Source organism: Thermobia domestica, chromosome 16 (genome assembly GCF_964235325.1).
Source record: "Thermobia domestica chromosome 16, izTheDome1.hap1.1, whole genome shotgun sequence".
NCBI classification, from domain to species: Eukaryota; Metazoa; Arthropoda; class Insecta; order Zygentoma; family Lepismatidae; genus Thermobia; species Thermobia domestica.
In genome coordinates, this window is record NC_137469.1 from 56860038 (window position 1) to 56887021 (window position 26984).

The 26984-nt window shown below is 36.7% G+C and overlaps 1 protein-coding gene across 2 annotated transcripts in view; it reads right to left on the bottom strand.

Moving 5' to 3' along the window:
• LOC145673067 (protein Wnt-5b-like) overlaps window positions 1–26984 on the bottom strand; it is a 756220-nt gene that overhangs the window by 61470 nt on the left and 667766 nt on the right. For both annotated transcript variants that reach the window (XM_081742415.1, XM_081742414.1), the window contains one exon: window positions 26339–26441. In XM_081742415.1, coding sequence (XP_081598541.1) covers window positions 26339–26441 — 103 coding nt within the window. The remainder of the gene's footprint in view (window positions 1–26338; window positions 26442–26984) is intronic.

A 26984-nucleotide genomic window follows, 5' to 3' on the forward strand; every position in this document is an offset into this window, starting at 1 on the left:
ATAATAAATAACCTAATAAAGAGAAGTAATCAATAAACAACAATACTGTATAAAATTTTCTACGTATACATCCATGTTAACCGAGTTTTTGCTTATCCGAGTTAGATCCGGTCCACATAAGCTCCGATAATCGATATTCTACTGTACTTAATCTCAAAAGTGTCTTATTCAATATTGGAATCTGTACTAGAACTCCTCATTTAGAGATAACTAGGTGTGACGAGAAATAGTCTCAGAGTAAATTTTAACTAAACTCTCTTCATTTGACACTAAATAATACTAGCCTGTAAGTTGCACTAATAAATTCCAGATGTGATCACAGAACTGACTAACAACTTTGAGTGAAAGTTTGAAGAATATTTATCCAAACTAACTGACTAATGATAGCACAATAGCTGCTTGGCAAAATAACACTGAATGTTCAGGCTGAAGCATGCTTCAAACCTGAATATTTGCTTGAAGACCACTAATTGTGAATTGACTAACTCTATGGCCGAATGTAAAAATATGTTTAAAAAAAAAAAAAACTAACTGTCCGACTGTAGATCTTCACTGAAACACTGAATAATGAGAGTCTGCATCACTGACCGAATGTCTCTCCAAAAACTAACTGACTGCAGAAACTATTCTTATGTTGAGTTTGTTACTGACGAAAACCTTCTAAAAAGAGAAACTTGCTCTCTACGTAGACACTTTACAGGGGTCAGAGCCCTCTCGTTGTATCTGCTGGATAACGATATTCCCTTGGAAACTGAACTTCTGAGTACAGGTACCATGACTTTATACATAAATAACTTCACTTTTAATAAAGTGCCACTTCATTCTAATAACATTTCATTAAACTATAAACTTTGACGATTAATTCCACATCTTACACACTTTGTTCACTTCTTGATTTTTTTTTAATAATATTAAAATTTGATACATCGTGTTTTTTTCTGCCATGTGTGTTTGAGAATACTGATACTTGCTGCATGCACTTTTTCCTCTAGCGCCGAAAATGTGAACAATTCGTCAAAACAATTTCACGAGGTTTTCTGTTTCGAATGTCTACATGAATTCTGTATTTTTATAAATTATTACTAAATGAAATCAGAGTACTAGTATGAAATGCGCAATGCTTTTATTATGCATTTCAATTACGTACGGAGTTGTCAAGGTCCAAGGATGATAAAAACAGTGAATTTCTTTCGCGTTTAGTCGGCGGGAGCTCACGTAGTTCGGATCCCACGTTAAGCTGTAGATCCATGTATCATACAGCCTCACTGTTGAAAGGGATAGTGCTTTCACAGGGATGTCCGAAAGCTCCGCCTACTGTCTTTGTCCTTCCTTTTGTGTATGGCTACTCAATGCGTTCACAACGCGTTTTTTATGGCTCATGCGTACGCTTGGAATACACTGCCCATGTATTTAAATGTGGATGTCTAATCACAATGCGCTGCAAATGCGAAACCAATAAAAAATACGTCGGCTCGAGCATATTTAGTGCGTTTCGGAATAATAGACTGTCTGCTGTTTCGAAATCAGTAAAAGATGCGTAAAAGGTAAGACATGTTGCCAGACAAGGGAATTTTAGCAAGAAACAGCTGCTTGGAAGATGCTTTGTGCAGAGTATTGAAACTCTGCTATTATAAAGTAATTATGTGCATAACAAAAGAAAATTCCCCAAGATACAAGGAAGTTTTGAAAAATTAGTTAATCACAGAAAAAAATCTATGTAACACAATAGGGTTATTTGTCGTGATTCGCATGAATGAGAATAAGGGTGTGGCAGTAAGGCCTGGATACCCTGACTGGCTCTGGCGAAAGTCAAATTAGCCACCTGGGTCGCGTTCGCTGCAGGGGGTAACGCATCAGAAACGCATCCTCGTATAGCCATACACTTAATGTGCAAACGATTAGAATACAGGTTTTAAAAGCAAAAACGAGAGAAGATAGCGGGAAGAGGCAAAATATAATTTTCACGGTACTCTCCGAAAGCATAGCTGTTACTGTTAAGTATAGTTATTAATATTAAATTTCAAACACTTCATCTGCTCCCTACGTTAGCCAGGCAAATGAATGAAAACCCTGGTCAATGAAAGAATTTCATACATATTATTCTACTGTACAATATCTTCGTAAGAAGATGAGGAGTTCTAATAATAGACTTATTGTCTCCTTTATTTCGGGTTTCTATATCACAAGATTAACCTCCGTTTCCTCTAACTTCCTTAGGTACCGTACCTCTGGTACCTTTATAAAATTTAGCAATTTTAGTTTATAATCTAAAGACTGAATAGATCTCGGTCATTGACTTTTGATTGTAGACTTCTTTGCTAATTTTTTGGTTTTTCATGAAGATTTTTCTGAAGTTTCGGAAATGTTTGGTAGATATAGGCTATAAGATCTTTTATAAAATATTATTAATAAAGTATAATAAAAAATTATATATATTCATTCCCCCGCAATTACATACAGACTTGGTATAGCCACAAGACTTCTTCCATCTTCCTGCTTTTAACAATATTTTTCAAACGGCCATTTGCAACTTTTGGGTTGAATCTCGTCTTGGATCCTCCGAGGGACCCTGAGGCAACTTTGTTTCCCCTCAATATGTGTTACTTTTAAAATGTGTTTTTCAGTTTTGATAGCTGTTGATCCATTTCAGATTTCTAGGGGTGGCCAAAGACTTTTCAATGCAAACTGTATTAACATTTTGACCTGCCGTCATTTTGTACAGGTGTACTGTAGAGTGTCGAAACTTATTCCATCGTCTTTCTTTTGAAAATAGCTTTCAAACGATATACTACTTGACCCCTCTTGCCATTTGAAAATTTTGAGTTGGACCCAGTCTGAGACCATCCGAGGGATCCTGGGGCAACTTTGTTTCCTTCAATACATGGTACTTTAGAAATGATGAAATATGTGTTTTCCCGTTTTGACCGTATATATTTCACCGTTTCCGAATTTTGGGTGTGGCAAAAAAACTTTATGGACACCTATATATATATATATAGTGGCGGATCCAGGATATGATCAAGGGAGGGGCTAAACCATACTTTGCCGCTTTATCCAGTGTAAAGCAGAATTGAAGTCCATTTTATCAAGTGTATACCTGAGCATCAAGGGGGACTATAGCCCCCATAGCCCCCTTGGATCCGCGCCTGTGTATCTATAAAGACCTACATAATGCAGACTATAAATATCTCGTAATCCAATGACAGATGCAAGTTAAAAAGTTACGGAATTTACATATTGATATACAAAATTATTCGTATGTTAAAAGGCGTGTCAAACCAGCTGTACCTAAACATCAGATTGGTTGCATTCCACTTTGCCATTTAACCAAACTCCTTCTCGTTGTGTACACGTGACACTGCTGCTTGCTTCTAGGATTTATTACCATTGGTTCCATAGTAGAGTGTTCATCTTTGGTTTTAAGGTTCACTGTTTCGATCACAGGCAATATGAGTTTATGGTGAACAAAATATCACGTAGAGTAGGTTTTCTCGCGGTATATTTTTTTCTTTTCTGCTTTTCTTTTCTATTAATTCTTCTATAAGTCAGTTTTATGTTTCTCTCTCAATAAAGGGAATAACTGCGGAATATTCAACTTTAAAAAAAAAAAATCATTTCATTTTTTATTTCTGCTTATTTCTGTTGGCATTACAAATTTCTACATCGACAACAGATAACAAAATGTTCATTTAATTTTGATATAAAAAAATCAATCTTCTTCTTTGACAAGATCGTACTTATATTAATTTCCTTACGGCTTACACGTGCTTTTCCATTCTTTCATAATTCTGCATCATCATCATCACTGTATCATCATATCATTATCTTCATGGACATAGCCTCTGCCTCGTAGATTAGCGTTCGCAATTTAAGTATTGTTGACAGTTCGTTACTATGGTTTCGAAGTACTTTTTTTTTTAAGTTCCCCCATGTGGAGACTGAGAATGTGATATGTAATCGTATACGTAAAATGAACACGTATAGTCAGTGTGATAGTAGGTTGTCGTTTGAGATCTCTTTCCTTCATCAGTGAGGAGAAGAGGAGATTCACTGGAATGCGACAAGGGTGGTCTTAAAGCAAGTCTGCGGGAAACCGCCATTACCACCCAATTTAACAGCCCAAATCTTCTTCTAGCTAGAGAAATGTAGCTTGTGTGTCACACACAATAGAATCCTCCCTCCTCCCGCCACCTCAAGAAAAAAGAAAGAAAAAGAAAAATCATACGAAAACGCCCTCTGAAGCCTAGTACACACCAAAGATATACTCTCATGTCAGTAGAACATTTGTGAAATGAAAAAACATACACTGATCTTGGAGTAGAAAAACAAAACACAATCATTCATCTTGATTTCCTTGTCGTTTGTCAGAAAAAAAACATTCTAATGAATCAACCAGTAATTAAAACACTTAGAAACCAGTTAGGTATTACTTTTTTTAACAAAAAATAAAAACTCTTATTTAGTTTGGTTTATTTACTTAGTGTTCATTTCCACCACATCCCTTTTTCTCATTATTACATGATATTTTGTTGTAAGCATCACTGAAAACAAATGACTACATGCTCATAGCAAGATGCATTTCGTATTCTTTCCAGCCACACAAACAACACTTTTCTCTTTTCAATAACTCTACGGTTATGATTTTCAAAATGCCCACCATATGTCAACGTCGTGAAACGAGTGCCAAAGTGAATTTTCCACCTTTTGAAGAATGATTATTACAATAGCCAGGTCATAATTCAATCTGGAGAATTGTAGGAAACCACGAGACAAGGTAGCCATCTTGGTTAATTACTTCATCACGTAGAAACAGCAGGGAGAGAGCTACGAGATTTTAGTGAGGAATGAAGACCGCAGGCTGTCCACATTGTTCTCTTGACTTGACATTTATTTTTAACCTGTAGGTTTTCATTAGACAATGCTACTTAGTTGTGTTCCCTTGTACACTGTTGTGTTCCCTTGTACCTATCAACAATCGCATTTGTCACGCTGTTGCAGGAGGTCTTATGTTCTGTACGACCAAATGTTGAAGTTGCATAAAATATTACGTAAAAGAAAAGAAGGATTTATTAGATCTGGTTTCTTCAGTCTGAAGTACCAAAGTAATTCCATTGTTTCTTTCCGTAGTTCTCAGATGAATGTTAAATATGAAATGAAAGTTAAATATGAAGAAATACGATTATGCCCTTTAGGCTAAAGAAGACGGTTAATTAAAGTGAATTAATATAAAACAACTGGTGAATTAGAAAAACCCTCGAGAAAAACCCACCGACACGATGCAGGCCGGTAGCCAGCCCAAAAATGTAGGGGGGGCAAGATTTTAGAGGGGGTGAGCAAAAATTTAGGGGGGGGCGGATCGGCCCCCTAGACCCCCGTGGATACGGGCCTGACACGACGTTTACCATTACAAACTCACATGCCTCGGATCGAACCAGGAACCGTCCGCACATCAGTAGTGAGAGTTTTACAACTAAGCAACCGTGTCTCCGAACTCCATATCATACGATGAAATATACATTGATACAAGACACAACTAGCAAGTAATTTTTAACTATAGGCCTAATCATCATATAAGATACTGCAATACACACATTTCAGATGTACTTTATTCTGATTGGTTATTATGGTGTGAGTAGTACAATATAAGAAGAAAAATGTATGAAGATGGTTACAAAACAGACAATGAGGTATAAAAATAAAATAAAATGAAATCTTTGAGTTTAATGTCCCACGATTATGCCTATTAGGCTAAGGGGAAACATGATTAAAGCAAGTGAATGATGACGTAACAATTGGTGGAACGAGAAAGTAGGAGGAAACGGGAGTATCCCGAGAAAACTCACGAGCACGATGTTGTCCTCCACAAATTTACTTGGCGGGAATTGAACCAGGTATCCCACGCACCAGAGGTAAAACTTCTACCACTAAGCCACCGTGGCCTCGCAATGAGGAATAAAATAAAAATATTTTAACATCTATATTAAGGGTCATTTCTATACAGTTTACATCTATTGTGTTTAACTAATGATCGTACCAAATCATCTAATCTTTTTATATCGTTTGCTATAAAAATGGCATTTTTTTAGAAAAAATATTTTTAAAATATCCTACGAATTCGGCAAATTAACAAAGCAAAATATACGACAGGTTGCATATGTGTCAGGCACTTATTCTAAATATTTTTAAGATTTGGAATTTTAGGGGGCATATGCTTATATTTAACAGAGTTCTTTTCCTACTGCCGTCATTTTATGGTACCTGTAGGTTCTACTCTCTCAAAGTGATCTATCGAAAGAGAGAGTATCCCTCAAAGCACAGTGTTCAGTGTCACACTGATGTCGCTTTTTATAGCGTTCTATCGTAGATTCAGGATTCTGTCTCCACGTTCTGCTGTACGCAAGCATGCTTATTATTTTCTGTCGCGTCCGCTACCTTCTGGCATCACTCGACAGGATTCCAGCTTTCCGCCACCAAGGAAACTTCATGAGTAACGAAGTAACACAAAGAGATTTAGATCCAATTTAGTATGTAATTTTCTACTTAGACTATAGACGTATTAGTAACCAATCAGCACGAAATAAGTATCCAAGCTCAACTTGAAATGCGTCAGTGATGGGGCAAAGGGATCAATCATTACAGAAATAAGATTTGCTTTCTGCATTAGAATCGTCTTTTGCAAGAATTTGGGAATTATTGAAGCATGAAGAAGTGAACAAAACACTTGTGTGATGTGCTGGGGGGCATGGTGGCTCAGTGGTAGAGCTGTCACCTCTGGTGAATGGGTTCCTTGGTTCGATCCCAGCTCGTGAGCTTTGTGGTGAACAAACACAGTGTGCGTGAGTTTTCTCGGGGTTCTCCCGTTTTCCCTCACTTTCTGCAATCCACCATTTCATTCATTTCTCATCACCACTTTCTCCTTTAGCCTAGCCGGTATAATCGTGGGATGTAAAATTTAAAGATTTCATTTTCAGATTGTGTGATATGCTGACTGTGAATTTAATACTACTATTAAAATGAAAAGAAAGCTTTCACTATTTCTCAGGCTGACAAGGTGCGGAGAAGAATCAAATAAAATGTCCTGACTTCACCTGTTGGCACACATAATTCCAGTTGGTCTAGTAGGCCCGAAACCAGCCACAGAGGTTTGGGGGGCCATTAATAAGTTTAGGGGGGCCAAGTCATTAAAAATTCTCTCACAAATATCTAAATTGTGTTTTTGTATTAATAATAGCATTTTGTATTGAGATCTGGAGGGGCCACTAAAAGTTTAAGGGGGCCTGCCCCCCCAAGCCCCCCTCTAGTTGTGGGCCTGTCTAGTAACTAGTACGCGCACCTTTGAACCAGGTATTGAAATTTGAACGTGTTACGGTGGTTCGAAATCCAAGGTCAACGTCTCATAGAGGCCCGGTACTGGAAAGAGACTAAATTTCAATAACCAACCACATAATTACCTTCGTAGCAACTCCTATACATGAATCAAATACCTTAGCCCATACCGCGCAAAAAAAAAAAAAAAAAAAAAAAAAAAAGCCAATTCAACCTAAAATGCTCCAGTGAGTGAACACACACAGTATAATTAAATTCCATAGCATTCAATAGCTTTGGTGACAGCATGTATTATGTAACGCTTTCATATTGACATAAGATACGGGACAAAAGTGGTGAAGGTAAATCACCATTCTACAAGGCAACTGGTAACTATTTTACTATCAAAAAAGGAGTCTCTTTTAACAGTTTCCAAACCATAAAACAAGCAATAAAAGAAAGATGAAAAAAGAGACAAAGATAACTGAAAGTAAAGGCGGAGAAAGTAATTTTATGGCTAGTTAAATAGCTTTTTACCTTTTATGCCGTCAGGACAAGATTCTAAACAGTATGTGTGCTGGGTTATTTTACGCTTTTAACAAGTTACAGCATAAATATTTACTCCTATCTGTTAATGGACTTCTGATTTTGAGGGGAATTAATATTTTTTGCTATAAGTAATAGTTTGTTTTTGGATTTCTTACACGTTGAACATCTCAAAAAAATAATGAAAACAAGCAAATACTTGTAATAAATTTGGTAGTGACTTCCTCCAGTATTTTTCTAGTCTGTTAGGATCATGCTGATAGGCCTGATAAGATTGTAATGTTAGTCCGTGAGTCCGTTACTTCACGCGATAATTCTTGTACGAAAGCTAAGAATTATCTGCTAGTTGCATGATTTTCTCGGCTAGGAGTCAATCTCTTAACATCGTAATGGGTAACGGTGAATTCAACGGTGATTATCCATATCCCATATCTTATACGTAAAAATATATGCTGAGGTTAGTGTTTTTTGAGGTTAGCAGACTTTTAGGTTAATCCTCAAAAAGCACTGTTGAGGTAGAACCCTCATATACTGGAAATATCAGAGGATATATAATACTGACCGTTTCAAATACCAACATAGATTCAATCTTAAATATATTTTGCGTGATCCTCTTTAATGCCTTTTTAGAATCACGCTAATGCGTTTTATAAGATTGTAAAGCCCATGCCAGTTGTTGAAATTTTTTTTTTTTTTTTTGGTAAACCTAAAAAAAATGGTAAAGTTAAAATCTCCCGTACTTGGGGTATGAGAGGCTACATAAGTATTGAAAAGCTACATAAGCATAAAGAAAGTAACTTCAAATATAAGATTTTTTTGGTTAAAACTCTGAAAAATAATAATGAGGTTTAAACCTCGCATACTTCGGGTATGAGAGAATTTATAAAGCCCGAGTCAACTTAGTATGTCACATGTGACCCAAAAAATACTACCAGTACTGAATAAAAGATTATAATCTATGCCAGACCAGAATTAACCGGAATTGAAGGGGCAATTTGAATTGGAGAGCGAAAAGGACAGAAGAGATTAAATTGGATTACTTTGTAATAGCTTACAGATTTGTTACTCGTACAATGAAAAAGTAAGAAGTTAGGAGTTAAATTTCTGGGCTGTCGGCATATAAGGCCATTTAGCCCGTCGCGTATATGAGGGATGACGTCCCTCGGCGAGCACACTCTTCGATGAAAGGGAAGAAAAAAGGATGGGGAAGGGAGGAAGAGGCCTGAGATCATTGTTAGGCACCATCCCGGCATTTGCTTGATATGAATGAAGGAAACCAAGGAAATACCTCACTCAAGATGGCTGACCTGAAAAAGCTGTTACACCTTTTCGACCGAGTGGCTCCACCGGCAAGGTAAGAAGAGTATGCAGTAGTATCTCTTGATTTAGAAGAGGAAAATAATCTTTGACGAAGTCTAATGATAGTAAATAAAGGAAATGTGACTTTGGACCAGTTACGCTCAAGTGTATTTAATGGTTATTCAAACTGTAATTCACATCTTTATTTTAATCAGTCTGACTTGTGGAAAGGGAACACCAAGTGGATATATATATATATATAAACATTCTGAAACTTAAACAAGTGAACTCGTTTCTCATTCTGAAACCACGAAAGCTGTGATAGATTCTAAATTAAGGGAATTCGATATAGAAAAATAAATTGGTAGATACATCTCCTCCGGTTTCAATAGAGTGATGTGATCGTATGTAGAATATTTTCTTACAAGGTAAAATCCATATACAGTGCGTTCCACGAATAACATTAAGGCCCGTCTCCTGAAGAAACCAAGGCAGATAGAAACATGAAATCTTTTGTAACCTTCAAGGGACATAAAAGACAACATTATGTTGATATGGAGAATCCCCTATGAGGTGCGCTCATGAGGGTTACGGGGGGTAACTACAAAATTTTAAATAGCAACTCCCATCGTATATATATCGTTTGAAAGGTAATCACGTGCAGAAACCAATTTTGTTAACTACATGTCATTAGTGTGTCTCTATCCAACATGGCGACCATCCGTAAAGTAGGGTCGAAGTACGTTCCACGCATCTAAGGCCCATCTTCTGAAGAAACCAAGGCAGATAGAAACGTGAAATCTTTTGTAACCTTCAAGGAACATAAAAGACAACATTACGCTAATAAGGAGAATCCTCCAAGAGGGGGGCCTAAAGGGGTTACGAGAAGTAACTACAAGTACTTCGACCGTACTTACGGATGGCCGCCATGATAGATAGAAACACGACAAGCAGTTTCCAGAACTGGTCTCTACACGTCATTAGCTTTCAAACGAGGTACCACACGATGGAAGTTGCTATTTAAAATTCTATAGTTGCCCCCCCCCTAATCCCCTTGAGCGCACTTCATGTTTTCTAAATATATATCAGCATAATATTGTCCTTTGTGTCGCTTGAAGGATACGAAAGATTTTATGTTTCTATCTGCCTTGGTTTCTTCAGGAGATGGGCCTTAGTGTTATTCGTGGAGCGCACTGTGTATAGACCTATATAAAGAAAGTTTCTCAGGAGCTGTTACCGTTTCTACTGTATGGTGATTATTGTTCAGATCAGAAATTGTAGATTTTTACCTACTCTTTTTGAACACCGAACACATATCAACAAAATTCATTTCTCGCAATTTCTTCTCGTTTTCCCTCTCTGGAGATCAACATTGAAACCCAAAAGGTTGATTTGCACCACTTTTGACTTGAGTGTAGTTGTTAAAGGAAGAGCTGAAACTTAAGTTGTATTCTATCTTAGGTTCTGGAGCACTAATAATGAAAGTAGTTTAATCATAAATTAACCTGTTTAGTTTTCACTTTTTTCGCAGAAAGTTATGCCGTCTTTTTGATATACTACATTTAAATATTATGTGCTATACTCCTATCTAGTGTGTGTGTTTCTTTCTGGCATAATAGGATTCACAAACCAAACAAAACAGTAATTTGTTGTTGTTGTTGTTGTTGTTGTTGTTTATTTAAATTTAGCGTTAGTTTCAGCTGTACGAGACGCTACATGAGACGTAAACCTACATTTTTAAAGTGGAGTACGAACCACCGTAATGCGTTCAAATGCCTTCCCACCGGGAATCGAGTTCAGTGCCCCGTGCGCCAAAAGTACACACGCTAGACACTATAACGGGAAGGGATAAATAGTTAATAGTAATAGGCCTTATATATTTACTATTGAAGAGCTAAAATTACCAGAACTGCCGTTCATGGCCGAGTGCCTAACGCGCATGTTTTCTATGATTCTGGATCTGATTTTGCTGGTAAAAGTACAGACTGTCTCAGACATAAAGCCTCGGCTCCGAAAAAAGACTTATCAAATATCAAAAAGAACTTTAAAAAAAGATAATAATTCATCTATCTAATAAGATTAATTTAATTTATTATAAAGTAATTATTTAATTTTTTTAAAAAAAACTAATATTTTACAAGAGTATAAGTGTGTCTATCATGAGATTTTCGCATACACAGAAGTCACCTAGAGCGACCACTTTTATGCATACCTAGATCTTCACCAGATATAATCGCGTGTGATTTTTTATTTTTATTTTATTTTATTTATTTATTTGTTTTTTTATTTTCGACACGAGAGGGCTTGGAAAGATTAAAGTTATGCAAAAAAAAGTATGCACAGTGAACTATAGTGCCAGTAAGGTAGGCAACCCAAGTCTTTCATGTGTTGTGCAGGTTGCATATATTTCAAATATTTGCGTTATTTTGCGTTAACCTTATTCCTCTCGTAAGAACGGGCATGCCAGCTGGTCTGACGATCGATAAAGACATATCTTACTTCAAAGATTCTCCACGATCGTTACTCTTCCCGTGCGAAAAATTGGTATTCTGCTAGTTTATTATAAAGCTATGACTTGACGAATCTACCTATGTTATATACTGTATCTATTTACAGCAGTGGTTCTCAGCCTAATACCTATCACGACCTCCATTTTATCACATGCACTTGCCAGTGATCCCCATTTTATCACATCCTCTTCCCAGCGACCTCCTTATAATTTCTGGTTTGTAATAAGCTTCTGTTGGATTTTTGATATACCTATCCACAATATCATATATTTCTATAATGGAATCCACTTCTTGTAAGTGGATAGAGTAACTTTCCTAAAAGCGAATGGATTAAAACTAAATTCGGTCAGTTTATTCTCCTATCTGTCACACTGTTTCAAACGGAAGGCCGTTTCAAAATTTAAAATTTCATAACTCCCTTAATTTTGGGTCCTATTGTTAAAAAGTGATTTCTAATTTGGTTAAAAGAACTTGGGACAGTTGTTTAAAAAATATTGAGTATTAGACACGATAATGTGCGTCACGAAGATTGAATCGGACATTGCCGCACTAGTAAAATCACACCGTGCTCAGTTATCTCATTAGCTTTCAATTTTAATTGTATATCAATATGCAGGTTTTGTTGCATTTGTATTTTTTTTGGTATTTCAATATACAGTTCTCATTAGTTTCATATCGTACCGATTTCATTTTAACTGATTTTTAAACAACTCTGCACTTGTTGAAAATGTTAGAACACTTTTTCTTTCTGTAAACAGATAAAAATATGCGTATCAGAACAAAATTCAAAACAATATTTAAAAATATTTTCCGGTATTAGATTCTAATTATATTTATCTCTTCCATTTATCTTCGCGACTCCCATGAAACCCTTTCACGAGACCCTAGGGGTCGCGCCCCCCAGAGTGAGAAACCCTGATCTACAGTATATGTTGATTAAGTTTTATCATTACTGCCTATAACAAATACAGATGTGTTCAAATTATTAAACTCAACATTCAGTTTCTGAATACAGTTCTGAATTCAGTTTCTGTATTTTACTGTTATTACAATAGTACGTGTGAAAATACGTTCGAACTTAGTCCAAATTACTACTTTGTAACTCTGTCCTAATATCTAGTGGGTGTGGCATATGCTTTTCAATATCAATGAAACAAATGCGTACGTAACATACAAATATAATTACTATAAAGTGTGTATATCCAAATTGGAAACAAAAAAGGAAATGAAATACTTACAAGAAAAGTATCTCTCACACAAAGATTAACATTTCTTATGAAATCCCTTATTCTTTATTAAGTCTTTTATCCTTTGTGGCATCCTATGTACAAGTTTAGCACATTTTGCCTTCAATTCAGCATCATAATAACACAAATTGTTGATCTCCTTGATCAATTGAAATTGGTTCTAAGTGCTTCTTCTTTAGTTTTTCTTTCATGAAGCTCCAAAAGTTTTCAATCGGGTTCATATCAGGACTAGTGCCTGGCCACGGAAGAACACTAATTTCGTTGTCCTCGAAGAATTTTGGCACAGCTTTCGCCTGGTGGCATGGGGCTCCACCATGCATAAAGTTGAATTGTACATAATCAAACCAGAGTGCAGTATGGGAAAGCAGTTCTTCTTGAAGAACTTGTAGGTAATGGTCATGCTTCATTGTCCTCTCTACTATATACAGTCTTCCAGGCCCGAAGACAGAGATCACACCCCAAACCATGACTGAAGGAGGATGCTTCGTGGTTTATTAAAGACATTCCAACTTGAATTCCTCCCAGGTCAACGTCGCACATATTGTGAACATTCATTAGATACAAAAACACACGAGTAATCACTGTGAAACAAGCTATTCTCCAATTGTCAGCAGTCAAATATTCTAGGCCTCGTGCCCATTCGAGACGCTTCTTTGCCATGATTGGAGTAGACTCGAATTTTTGTTTTCTTTCTTGACCGTGTGCTTTTATTCCCTCGGTACAAAGAATCCTTCGAACACTTTCAGGCCAAATGTCTGCGCCATACTCAGCCATTTTTATGCTTAAGTCTGTTTGAAGTTGCACTTCTGTTTCCCAGAGCCAATTTTTTTAGTTTTCTGATACCTCTTAGCGATAGCTTTGGTTTTCGCTCACACTTCCCAACCTTATTTTGGCTCTTGTTCATTTCAAAAGAGATTATACTCACAGATTTTTGTTCTATCCCAAATCTACTAGCAATGTATTGCCGTGTATATCTTATTTCCACCAGAAGTATTTTGTTAATTTCCATTTTACGCGGAGAAAGGTCTTTTGCTTTTCCCATTATGCTGCAATTACAGGACTACACAGAATAAAAGATTGATACACGAAACACGTCAGGATCATTTTAACCTGGCCCATTCGAACTGTTGAACGCTTTGAATGTCATTAACTTCTTACGAAAGCAGCCACAACATTTTAGACTGTAACTTGTTGATAGGAACCACAATAGCTATCTACAACTAAAACACCACTTTCAGAATCCCCCCCTTCCTCACTAATACCATCTGCTGTTCAACGGTGATATCACCACTTAAATTGTACAGTAAACAAATGAAGGATCCTATATTGGTGGTGTGACCATTAAAATAAATGTTCTAGAACTTTGAAATTAGGACTCCCACATCAATTTTACAGTTTTCGAGCGTGAGTCTAATAATTTAAACACGTTTGTATTTTTGAAGCCTGTGCCAGGCTAAATGAAAAAATGCGTAGAATAAAATTATAGTGCTTCAGTATTAGTCTAATGTTACGAGGTACAGTAGTTTATATATTTTTGTTCCTTAACTGTACAAAGCAAAATAAAATTGAAATTTTTCTCTTGTATAGAAAACCTCATTCTTTTGAGCGCACACAAATAGCGACGAATTCAGTACTTCATTATTATTCTTGATTTCAAATGATTATTGGAAGAAAGACACCTATAAATATGCTTGTCATGACCTCTTCCTCTACCTTTAAAGATTTCAGGATTGGGATTTCCACAATTTATTACGTTATATTATGCAATTAGAGTAATTTTGAAGAAAGAAAAAAAAAACGGCCGGTTTGGCAAAAATACTTTTCTACTATTGTATACGGTGCCATCTATTGAGAGACATTCCTATCGCGGCCGCAATGTTGAGTATTTTAAAAGAGGAAAGTTTGACAAGCATTGTTGTCGACATGTTAATAAGCTTTCTTCGTGTGTTCCTGTCACGTGATTGATGAATTTAAAGGTTAACAATGAAGTTTTGAGCGGAGAAAAGGGATTTTAAACGAACTCTTTCAACTCAATCAAGCCCGTTTCTTTTGACGTTTGTTCTCCACATTCTTTTCTCTTTGACTTTTCTTTTCTTTTCTTTTCTTTCTTTTTTCTCTCTCTTTTTACATGGATATACAGTATTCGTTTGTCCTTACGTTAACAAGATCTGTCTATATGGCACGCAATGCTGATAACAAAGATGTTATGCTGAACGCAAAGAATACGTGTATTTAACGACAAAATGAAGAGCATTTTAGAATTAGGATTGCCAACCGATTCGAGTTTGTCGTATCAGAACCACTTTTCGAAAAATTAAAGAAAGAAAAAAAACCCACAGAACATGGTCACGAGACGTTTTTTAAAGTTCACTTTTATCTCTTTATATGGAACCAGAAGTAGCAGATTTATCAATACGGTTTTAATATTTAGTTCGTATTATTTTGGAAATCAAGTGCAGCGTTTCTCAATCGCTGTGTCGCGACACATTGTTGGGTCGCGAGGTTGAAAGTTTGATGTCTTCTTATATTTCTGATGGTAATATATCTTTCTCATATCTTGCTTATGAGTCATAAGTTTCTTTTATGTTAATATGTTTCTATTCGAGTCTTACGTAATTTGCTTGTGAGATTTGTATCTCATAGTCATTCCATAATTTGGGGGTCCCTGGTTCGATCCCAGCTCGTGCCGTGTGGACTTTGTGGTGGACAAACACCGTGCTCGTGGGTTTTCTCGGGGTTCTCCCGTTTCCTCCCACTTTCTTCATTCCACCATTTCACTCATCTCTCATCATCAGCGTCTCCTTTAGCCTAACCGGCATAATCATGGGACGTAACACTTAAAGATTTCATTTAATTTTTCGTTTCATAATTTAAAAAAATGTATATATTTTATGTGCTTTTTTTTTTTTTTTTTTTTTTTTGCATTTATGGAAAGAAAATCACAGGCAGGGCGTTGTGAAAGCTTAAAACGTACTTTGGTGCACCCCAAAAGAAGAAAAGGTTGAGAAACGCTGATCTGATGTAGTTTCACAATATGAATCGAATTCATTTGCATCATTACCATTAATTTACGTAATAATCTTTGATAACTTATTCCTGCATAGGTAATGCACGTTTCAATATTAATTTTAAACAATTTTTGGGAACGTAATGGAATAGTGATGTGTTTCGACTTTTTTGGTTTAATAAGATGGCAACCCTATTTGCAGTACAAAACTTTCGTGTTTATTAACATTTTTTTATCGTATATACAGTAATTTTATTGATATTTTGTTCCTTTTGGCATTTCTTCCACTTACTTGTAATAGAGATAGGACAGTTAATTACACTCTTTAGTAGGAAAAGCTTTTAAGTCCATAAATCTTATTATAAAATACTACCATCCAAAATGGCTACAGAAATTTCTACGTATTACGAGAAAGAAAAAAAGGAAGGGAAAGAAAAGAAAATGAAATAAAATTCAATGGAAAGTGCTCCTTGAACGGTCATTTAGCCAACAGGCTTTAACTGAACTTAGAATAGTTACTTTAACACGTTAACTGCCAAGGGTGAATTTTGTTGTTCACCGGTAGAGTGCCAAATATATTTACTTATTATATTATTCTTGTATTTTTGATATTATTTTTAAAAGATAGTGTTAATGTTGAAACATAATATAAGGCAAAGTATTGAATACGCAAAGTAATGACCTACGTGTGTGTTTTGTTTATGGGCAAAGGGATTAATTACAGTTGAACAGGCAGTAATCACGCTTGACCCTAGCCATAGGAACTAAATACACGATTCTGAATGGTTGAAGTTATCCGTTTCTTGCCACGTAGCATACATATAGCACAATGATTGATTTCTGCCACTTCCGGTTTGAATAGAGCTAAATAGATTTAGAAACCACTCCTCGCTATTTCTTATCTTTTTTGCTCTATATAGGTCAATATTAAAGCCGCAAGTTGTAGTGTACTTTCGGTTTTATCAGGGAGTTAAAGATGGAGATAAAATATATTCTTGGGATTCTTAATCGATTTCAATAAACAGCCTCTTCGCATCTATTACCATTTTTGCTCTATTGTGATGTACGTTAAAACCGGAAATGGTTTATTTCTACCAATTCCGGTTTGATTTTCACCTCAAACAAAACGAACTCAATTCCTAGTTTTTGACTTTTCTACATTCTGGCTGAAATTGATGGCGATCCGTCAAGTAGTTGTTGAGATTTTGTCATATGAACAGACAGAGTGTAAGTACAAATAGGAGTTTTTGATATACCTTAAAAATTGTAATTCATTGACTTTAACATATCTTTAAGTATACATTGCACTTAGTTATTGTTTAGCCACTCCATTGAATACATTTGTTTCACACATTGTCATTAATTCTTGTTTCACATAGCTTTCTTCTTTTTTTTTTCCTTTTTCAAAATTTTGATTATGTCCAAAGTCCAATGTTGACGATCTATAACTTAGGGACCAAATGCCCGTACAGGAAAATATTTCATATGCATACACTAAGCAAGTCAAGATCCACTTCTTAGTTTGGTCACGATCGAATGTTTGAGTCAAAGAACTACACTGAAAGATAACTGCAAGTCTTATCAGCGTATAAGCGTGTAAGAATTATTACAGAAAAAGAAAAACTACATTTTTTTTATTTGGAGATGTCAAAGTCTAATCAAACGACTAAGATGAATATTGGAAGAAAGCCGTTTAGCCCAAATTGAGATTTTTGTTAAATTTTTGTATAGTCTGTGTTTAAAACCATTTATTTAATTTTTTCAGTATAGAAGATGAATACGCAAGAAATTTAATTTGAAATATTCAGTACATAGTATGTTGATTTTTTAAATAAAAGTCACATCGGAAATCGAACGTATGAATATTAACGCTTGACAAGTAAACATCGTTATTCCACTATAAAATTATGAAATAATGCACTGAAGTTTATGTTAAGTTGGCTGTTGAGAAGCAAGACCCAGATAAATGTAGCCCGGACGAAAATCACCACCCAAATGACCCGGATTACACCTTATGTTAATTCGGCGAGACCCAGATCCAGGAAGCCCGGACAAAAATCCTTACTGAAAATGGCCCAGTTGGCACGTACTTTGTGCCATCACAAGTAAGTCGCCAGCAAAAATGTGAATATATATATTTATTTGGATTTGCAATGTGAATTTCTGGTGAATAACATAGTGCCTATGCGTTTATTTGAAGTTTTCCCTCTTTCCCGCCACATTCTTAATTCCACTAATTATTTCTTAATAATTTACTTTCATTAATTAACTATCTATAAGCTTACTTTAGCCCAAAAGGTCATGAAACTACATTTCGTTTCATTCTATAGGACAAGCTTAAGTTTTGAATTTCTGTGTTTGATGTCGTAATGTAACACCGAGCTTATAATGGTCTGGACTTAGAATTAACATGTGTTCTGAACATGGGCTCTGATTCTGGGACCCGGAGCCCCCTGAAGTTTACTTGCGCAGGCGTATTTGTATTAAAATCTACATTCATGTCTTGTTAGATTATGTCTGACAACATGAATGCCCTCCCTTAAAAAAAGAATTACGCAGAAATCGGCACCACTGGTTCCGAACAGAGCCGAGGCTTAAATCTGATGAAGTTGGAGGAATCGCAGACCATTATACAAGATTAAACTTTACAGTATACATTAGGGTTGTCAACGGCTCGAGCGGCTCGGCTCACGGCTGAGTCACCACCGAACCGAGCCGAGCCGGCACGAGCCCTCCGTTCATTTGGGTCGAACCAAGCCAAGCCAATGGCTCAACCCAACCAAGCCGGCTCGAGCCAATGGCTCACCTGAGCTGAGCCGAACCGAGCCGATGGCTCACCTGAGCCGAGCCAAACCGAACCGATGGCTCATCGCAACCGATCCGGCTCGAGCCTATGGCTCACCTGAGCTGAGCCGAACTGAGCCGATTCAAGCCGATGGCTCGTCTGAGCCGAGCCGATGGCTCATCGCAACTGAGCCGGATCGAGCCGATGGCTCAGTTGAACCGAGCCGAGCCGGTTGACATCACTAGTATACATTAGTGTTGCCCACGAGACCAGAAATATCTCCTCTAATGTTGAAAACGAGACGAGACTCGAGACTAGAAGTGCCTTTTTAAATTCGTGACTAGACGAGAAATGCAACACTTCTCGTCTCATTTCGGAGACAAGTCGAGAAATTTTTCGAGTCTCATATGGAACACCAGTTGACCAAGGTCTTAGGTCTGAAACACTGTTTTCGTATTACATGATTCATTGTATAAAAACTACAAATTGATACAATTATTACAAGAACAGAATGAAGAGCATTTATCAGCGTTTACAGATATGCAGTCACTACACAATATGTTTCAATAATAAATATGGTTTAAGTATATTTATATTATGTCCTTTGTGGAGCTCTCCTGACTCGGAACGACTCTGATAATTCTAGATAAAACTAAGAAAAAATATCAGAGCATAAATTTTGTACACAAATTTACAAAACGAGACGACATTAAAAGAGCTTTTTGAGAATCGAGACGAGACGAGAAAAATGTACGAAAGAAGAAAACCTGTTCTGTGATCTACACTAGTATAGATCGTGCCCCATCGCATTGTTTAGCCTTTAGAAGACCTGGATTGCAAGCCCACGTTACCGGTCCTACTCCAGAAATTACGTGGATCAATGAAAACTTGGCCCATGACCCACTGACCCATCACACACCGTAACCTACTCTGACTCACTGCGACTCACCACTCACCATGACCCACCCTGACCAACCACCCATCAAAACCCATCCTCATCAACTTTAAACTATGATCCACGCTCTACACTCCACTGAATAAAGAGTTTACACTAGTAACAAAACGAAGCTGTGAAATTATTTCTAATCGGAATTTGAATTTCTACTGTCAATCACTCAAGCACCGCTCTGTTACAATACCGGTGGATCTGAGCTTTACGATATAAAATGGTAAAGTGTTTGCCATGGCCAATATTACGATGAATTTCAATTTAATTATCATATACCGTATAATTATTTCCTTGTTGAATTAGGGATACTTTTCAGTGGCAAATAGGATGAAATTTGAGAAAGTCTCAAATAAAGGTAGAGTAGTCCAATATAAAGAGGGGGAAAAAAGTGTAAAATTCGAGTGTCTCTCGAAAACCAAGTATTAAGTTTTCTTGCTATTATTACAATTACAAATATCAGTATCCAAAACTGCCTGAAGTTTTATTTTTCATTTAGATATACTCATCTGATAAGTAAATAGAAACGAAAAAAGGAAGAAAAGCGGAGGCCTTGAAAGTAAAATTTAGACAAATTCGCCACTGTTCAGAAGGTGCTGTATACAATGCACTGAGGAGTGTGGGTCGGTAGGTTATGGTGGGTCACTGGTTCATGCTGAGTCAGAGTGGGTCACGTTCTGTTGACCTCCGACCCACTCCATCTCTGCCCTACTCTATAACAGAAAAAACTTCTACAGTTGGAGGTGGAATTTGAAGCACTAAAGTACATTTTATGCTCTCCTACCGGGCATCGAATAGGGCCCATCAAAGACACACCTGATAACAACTGGGCCAAGAAGGAGGGCTTTATTAACAAAAGAGCACGTTGACGGTGTGCCGTATACCAATTGAAAACTTGACATCTTCTTTGAAACCATGGATGACCAGCTAAGAGAAGTTCCACTAATGTTACGTCACAGGCCAGTACCAACACGTTATATGTGTTTCATATTTGTACCTTAATGAGCGCACCGAAAATTAATCTATAAGATAATTTTAATTTTTCAATAAAAATATATCCCTAAGCAAGTACTTTATTCTCCTCTTCCTTTATTTTTTTAAAAAATATACATATCATTTCAACATAAATAATACAACAAAAAAAAGTTAATTAAAAGTGAAACCTGTTCTATCGAGGTTAATTATACGTGATATCGCTCAAAACACATAAATTAGTCGAACTCCCACAGAGTGGATACAGTGCGGAAAGAAGAAAGAAACCCAGAAAGCAGAATTACTGTCTAAAAAGATTCTACTAAACTATTTTGTTTTTATAACCAAGTAGACACTTTGTACTGAAATACAACCGATTAATTGTTTCCTTTTGTTGATAAGAAATACCAGCAAGTGGGTGTATTTGTGTTAATTCACGCGATAAAGAAAAAAATACATACATACATACTGTATATTGAGGAGAAAGGAAAAGGCCATATAGAAAATATATGGATCTGCCATACATGAATTATATATGGACGAGTGAATTTTTTTGAACTATAATATTTTAGATATATTACAGAAGAATGACTGTGCAAATAACTAATAGCGTATATATCCCTCGGAAGAGAAAGAGAGAAGGGTACATTTGAAAATAATATCGGTTTGGGTGATATCTCTGACGTCATATGAAATAAAGTAAGTAAGTGATATTGGAGAGACCGGTTACTTTGATAGAGACATTGATTACTGTGGCGGAACCTTTGAACTGAGTCTGATGATGAAATATCACTGTACCACACTTGCAGAGTGCTGAAACTTTTCTTCTCCTGCTATGTGTTCAGAGAAGAAAGAAAAAAGAACAACTTTTTTATTTCTCGGAGATTAAACAAGAAAGATATGGCATACAGAAAAAGAGAAGCCAGGTGGAGATATACGATGTAATAACTCTCTTTTCTTCAGCGTATACATTATTGTGTAACCAAACGAAATGTTAAAAGCCTAGATTTCCAGAAACTAAATTCAAAAATGCATTAGTTGAGTTTTTGCCTTTCACTTTCAGTATATAGTATACCTTTGTCGTCCTTGTCTATAGTTTACGTACGAAGTTCAAATTACATTTATAAACTAAGTCACTGCACTACGTATGTGGGAATAGTGGACTCTCTATTAATCCGCCGTCGTCTTAACGGCCCATCATTCAACAAGTCATTTTCGTTATCAGTTGTGCTTGCAGATTCACAACAATAATAATCATACATATACAGGTAACCAAGAAAGTACTGTCGCTTTTCCACCTTGATCATAAATAGCCCCCATCAGCACCAAGGGCTTTCTGCCAACATTCAGAAAGGCCAAGAATTCCATCGCGGTAGAATTTGGTGGGCTGTGAAGCGAAGAAGGTATCAAATGCATTTTGTACCACTACTAGGAATTTGAACTGGCGACCTCTAAGGCGATTGTCCAAGGAATGGAACAGATGATAATCGGACGTTCAACGTCCGGGGAGTATGGTGGATGTAATAGTATTTCACATACAAGGAGTAGAATAGTGTTACGGGTCATCCTAGCCACGTGGGACTTGGCGTCGTCCTGTAACAAGAGAACCCCTTTGCAATTCAAAAGTGCTGGCTCCAGAATTTTAAGTCTTTCTTGAACACGGCTCAACTGCTGACAGTACACAGTTGCATTGATGCTCTGACAAGCTGGTAGTAGTTCCCGATGCACAATGACGCGATCAGTTCACCAAATACACAGGAGGACCTTCTTCTGGTGCAATGCTGGTTTTGGCTGTTTTGGAACTGGTTCATGGCATGCTAACCAATGATGACGGCGCCGTGGAGCTTCGTACAGGACCCACTTCTCATCACATGTCAACACTCCGTCCAGAAATGGCTCCTTCCTCAGACGAGACAGCAAAGAAGCATAGGTGCCTGCTCGCGTTCCCTTCTGACCCAGAGTCAAATTACGTGGGACCCATCGACCCAACTTGTTGTGCTTCTCAAGCTGATGGAGGTGCTGCCGAATGGTTTCTCCACTCATATTGAGTTGTAGTCCCAGTTCCTTACATGTCTGGCCTTGTTCACCTCAATTGCTGCCTGAAGCTCTTCACTTTGCACATGTGTTGGTCTTCCGGTACGTGGTGCGTCTTCGAGTGTTTCGTCACCGTCTTTAAACTTGTGAAACCACCGCTGCGCTGTCCGCGTAGTCACGACACCCTCACAAAAGACCTGGCATATCTTGCACCCCGCTGCAGCGACGTTTGACCCAGTTTGAATTCGTACAGCATACACACCTTTATGATGCTCTGTGGAGGGTCGCATGTTCACTCTGTCCTTACGCAAGTTCATGGTATAACTGAACTGCCACAACAAAGTAGTATGTTTGATACATCCACACCAACAACTGATATTCGCCTTATCTCCATTCGCATTCAACTCAGGGTGTGAGGGCCAATTAAACACAGACCACAAAAAGCGACAAAACTTTCTTAGTTACCTTTATACGTCATTCAGTATTGTTGGCTCATCTGTTTTGTGGTTTTCTTCACGTGTGTGAACTTAACAGGACCACACTTGAAAATTATAAATATTTGTATCCCTTACGTTTGTACTGCGTTTGTAGCGGTTTGTACTATAAAAATTTTCGATACACAAAGCAATATTAGGGGAAAATTAAAGAGAGGGACATATCTTAACTACACTTCTGTAATGTTACCCACAAGACGGGAAATATGGTTTTCTTGTCTCGTCTTTTCTTGATTCTCGAATAATTCTTTGTGGTTTCGTGTCGTTTCTCGACAAGTTTTTCTCACCTCATCTCGAAAACTTTTTGTCTCTTTTTGTAAATTTATATACAAAAATTATGCCATGGTTCCTCGGGGTCCAGACTTTCCCCTCCCCGAAACCCCTATTTTTCTGTTAATTTAGTTTAACTATAGGGGTAATTTGTCCTCATGTTGAATTTGCACCCCCCCCCCCTCTGAGATAAATTCTTGCGTAGGTATCTGACTGGAATATATTGTGTAATGATTTGCGTATTTTTAAATGTTAATAAATGCTCTTCATTACTTTCGTAAATCATTTTTATCAATTTATAACAATGAACCATACAATACTAAAAACACTGTTTGAGATCTAAAACATGCTTGAAGTATGTTACCCGTAAGATAAATGAAATTTCTCATCTAGTCTCGAAAACTGGCATATTTCTTGTCCGCATCTCGTCTCGAATTTAAAAATGGTTACCAGACGAGATTTTTTCTGGTTCATGGACAACACTACATTTTCGTTACAACACTAGAGTCCATAAAACTCGGCACTCGATAATCCGGGAGTCTGGATAACTTCACCACATCCTGCCAGGGCGAAAAAAAAAACCGTGCGCTAGTTAAATAGACAGCTTTATCCTTTTATAAAGTATTTTTCTGAGGTCAGTCTTACCAGATAAATTAGGGGAGACCAGGGCTGGTTGACGAACTGCATATAACTCCTTCATTAATTAACATAATGAGCTGTTGCTGCTGTCATAAGAGAGCGACCTATGGATGCATCTGCCACCTTCATATGGAATTTGTAAACTTGCGGATTATGGCGTCTATAGATAAAGAGTGTTTTTGCCAGTTTGAAGTATTTTTTTTTTTCAGTTCTCCGTTACAACATCACAGAATCGTCGCTACTTGGAGTACAGAGATAAATAATATAGCATTAGTTAGATCTGAACTTTGTTTTCATGGATATTCAAACAATAAAACGCAAATGCCAAACAATTGCTGAGTAATTACGACTTTGTTGCACAACATGGGCTTGGGGTTAGTTGCCGTATAGCATTTGGGGTTGGTTGGCAAGTGCGCCAAACAACCCCGTGTGAAATTTTATTTCATTTTACTTTTATTGTTACATTGTTTGTTTTATTGTTATGTTGTTTACACACAGAGAAAAATCCGTTCTCTGGACAGCGGTATATTGTACAAATATACGGTATCCTCTTGCTTACTGTAGAAATCAGTACGGAGCATACGTTATCCGTATGCTACATAGGCACTGCTCTTCGATGTTACATCATGCCGTTGCAGGATGTCTGACATCTTACAGTTTTCCGTATATCACATGCATATACTTATGTTACCTTCGTCAGCTATATGTTATATACGTCCAGTTGTATGTGAGATCCTGACCGCCTATATTGTTTCATACGGAATGTACGTATTGATGGAACACTTATACAGAAAGTATTATAAAACATGCGTTTTCAGTTATACGTCTGCTATACGTTAAGTCCAAAAACTACAGGAATTACGCATGTAACCTATCTTTTTAAGTATGTCACCTACATTTTTTTTCTCAGTGCAGTTCTACTAATATTTTACTTCAATGTTATAGAATAGCATGCACGTATTGGATTACTGTCAAAAGTTAGAAATCGAGATAAGACTGTATGCCGGACTCTGAATTTTCTGAATAGGCCTAATTCTCAGGATCAAGAATATTTTGTATGTGCTCTTTCATTACAAAAATAGAGGCCTAGCTATTGCTTTTTCTTTCTTTGTAAAAAGTAGGAAATAAACTGCATTTCTCGATAATTCAGCTAAAACATATCTTAGTTTCTCTTAGCTACTTTGTGAACAGCGGGAAATAAACTACGCTTCTTGATAGTTCAGTTATTTTAATTACATTTTGAAATCATATGAAGAATTAACCTACATAAAATCATATTAAAACTGATGTGGTTTGATAATCTTGTAGCTTTCAATGTCATGACAACCAAGTTAGAATGAAAGAAAGACGTTTTCATATTTCATAATGCTGATTCTTTTAAATGTTGTGAATAAACGTCATTTCAAACTTCAAATAGCCTACTTCATTGCAATATATATATAATAGAATTTAGGAAAATAACGTTTATTTCTAATAAATACAATTTTTGTTTGTGTTTTGCTATAGTTAAAAAGTATGCCAACTAGCCCCACAATATCAGCCAACCAGCCCCTTACTAGGGGTCGGTTGGCATACTCCACTTTAAAAGAAAGAAGAAAACTGTAAGCAACAAAAAAAAAAAAAAAAAAAAAATTGAATTTATTAGAGGAAACATTGGTCTGTCCGTACACATCCATTACATCGCAATTCAGTGCACCATCTGCTCATAAAAAAAAAAATAAAGAATGAAACGTTCGCCAACCAGCCCCGGTCTCCCCTACTGTATATTCATTAATTTTCATTTTCATGTATATTAAGACTATATGCCTTCATCAGTGGCGTATTTACTATTTTGTTTCGGGAGGGGCTTTGCTTACTTTCGGGGAGGGGCTTTGCCTGAAAATGTGAAAATTCTGCAAGATATTTCATATACTTTACTATAGTAAGTAAGGTTTCGGAGGGGGGCTTAAGAACGGAAGCCCCCAAGCCCCCCCTAAATACGCCACTGGCCTTCATAAAGTACGTACAGTACTATTCCTTTGTTTAAGAGTAATTGGGCAGTTTATTCTCTGTTTTATTCTCAAGGAACTAATACATACAACTCGATAACCCGCCATTGTCACAGACTCGGCCACCCTTCGGTTCACATTAGACCGAGTTTTCACGACTCTGCTGTATTTGAAAAAAAAAAAAAATTGCAATATTCCCCAATATAAGCAGAGATTTTTCCTTACTTCACCACATTACCTGCGCGTTTATTTTTTGCCCCCAAATTATTAGTTTAGTAGTTTTATTTTATACTTACCTATTTCTCGAAAAGACGGTAGCTGTTGCCAGCACGTAACAAGACTACAAGACCCAGACACACCGTGGCATTTACAGGTTACCCGTGTCCTTCTAATGACTGCCTACAAACAAGAGAGGAAAATCGAAATTAACTATAAAACATATTGAAACAAGAAATACAACATAACATAAATAGTCTGCAACTATTAAAAGTTTTTTTTTTATTTTTTTTAAGTGAAATGGCACCGTTGACCAGGTCTTAGCAGAGTAATAAATGCAAAGATTACTAATGAACTACTAAAGGTAAACTCACGATGAGAATACGTAATTAATGTACGAAAGACCCAAAAGGACATGGTCTTACCGAAAAGGTTACTGGACATCAAATGTATTTTTTTTAATGGTTTGTTATCAAAATTATACATATTTCCAGGTTTAGCAAACATACCAGACGGCTTAAGATCAAAGAATTTATTATAGTATTTAAAGCATTCATTTCAAGTATTAAGGAAATTTTCACATGTTCGATGCTTCTGCTTAGTACAGTGGAATTTTGGACATTTCAAGCTATTTCTATTCAGAAAAACAAGAACACTAACTTATCAGATGTTTACGTTACATTTTCCAAATATTCTTGAATTACCAATAGAGATAAAGAACACCGT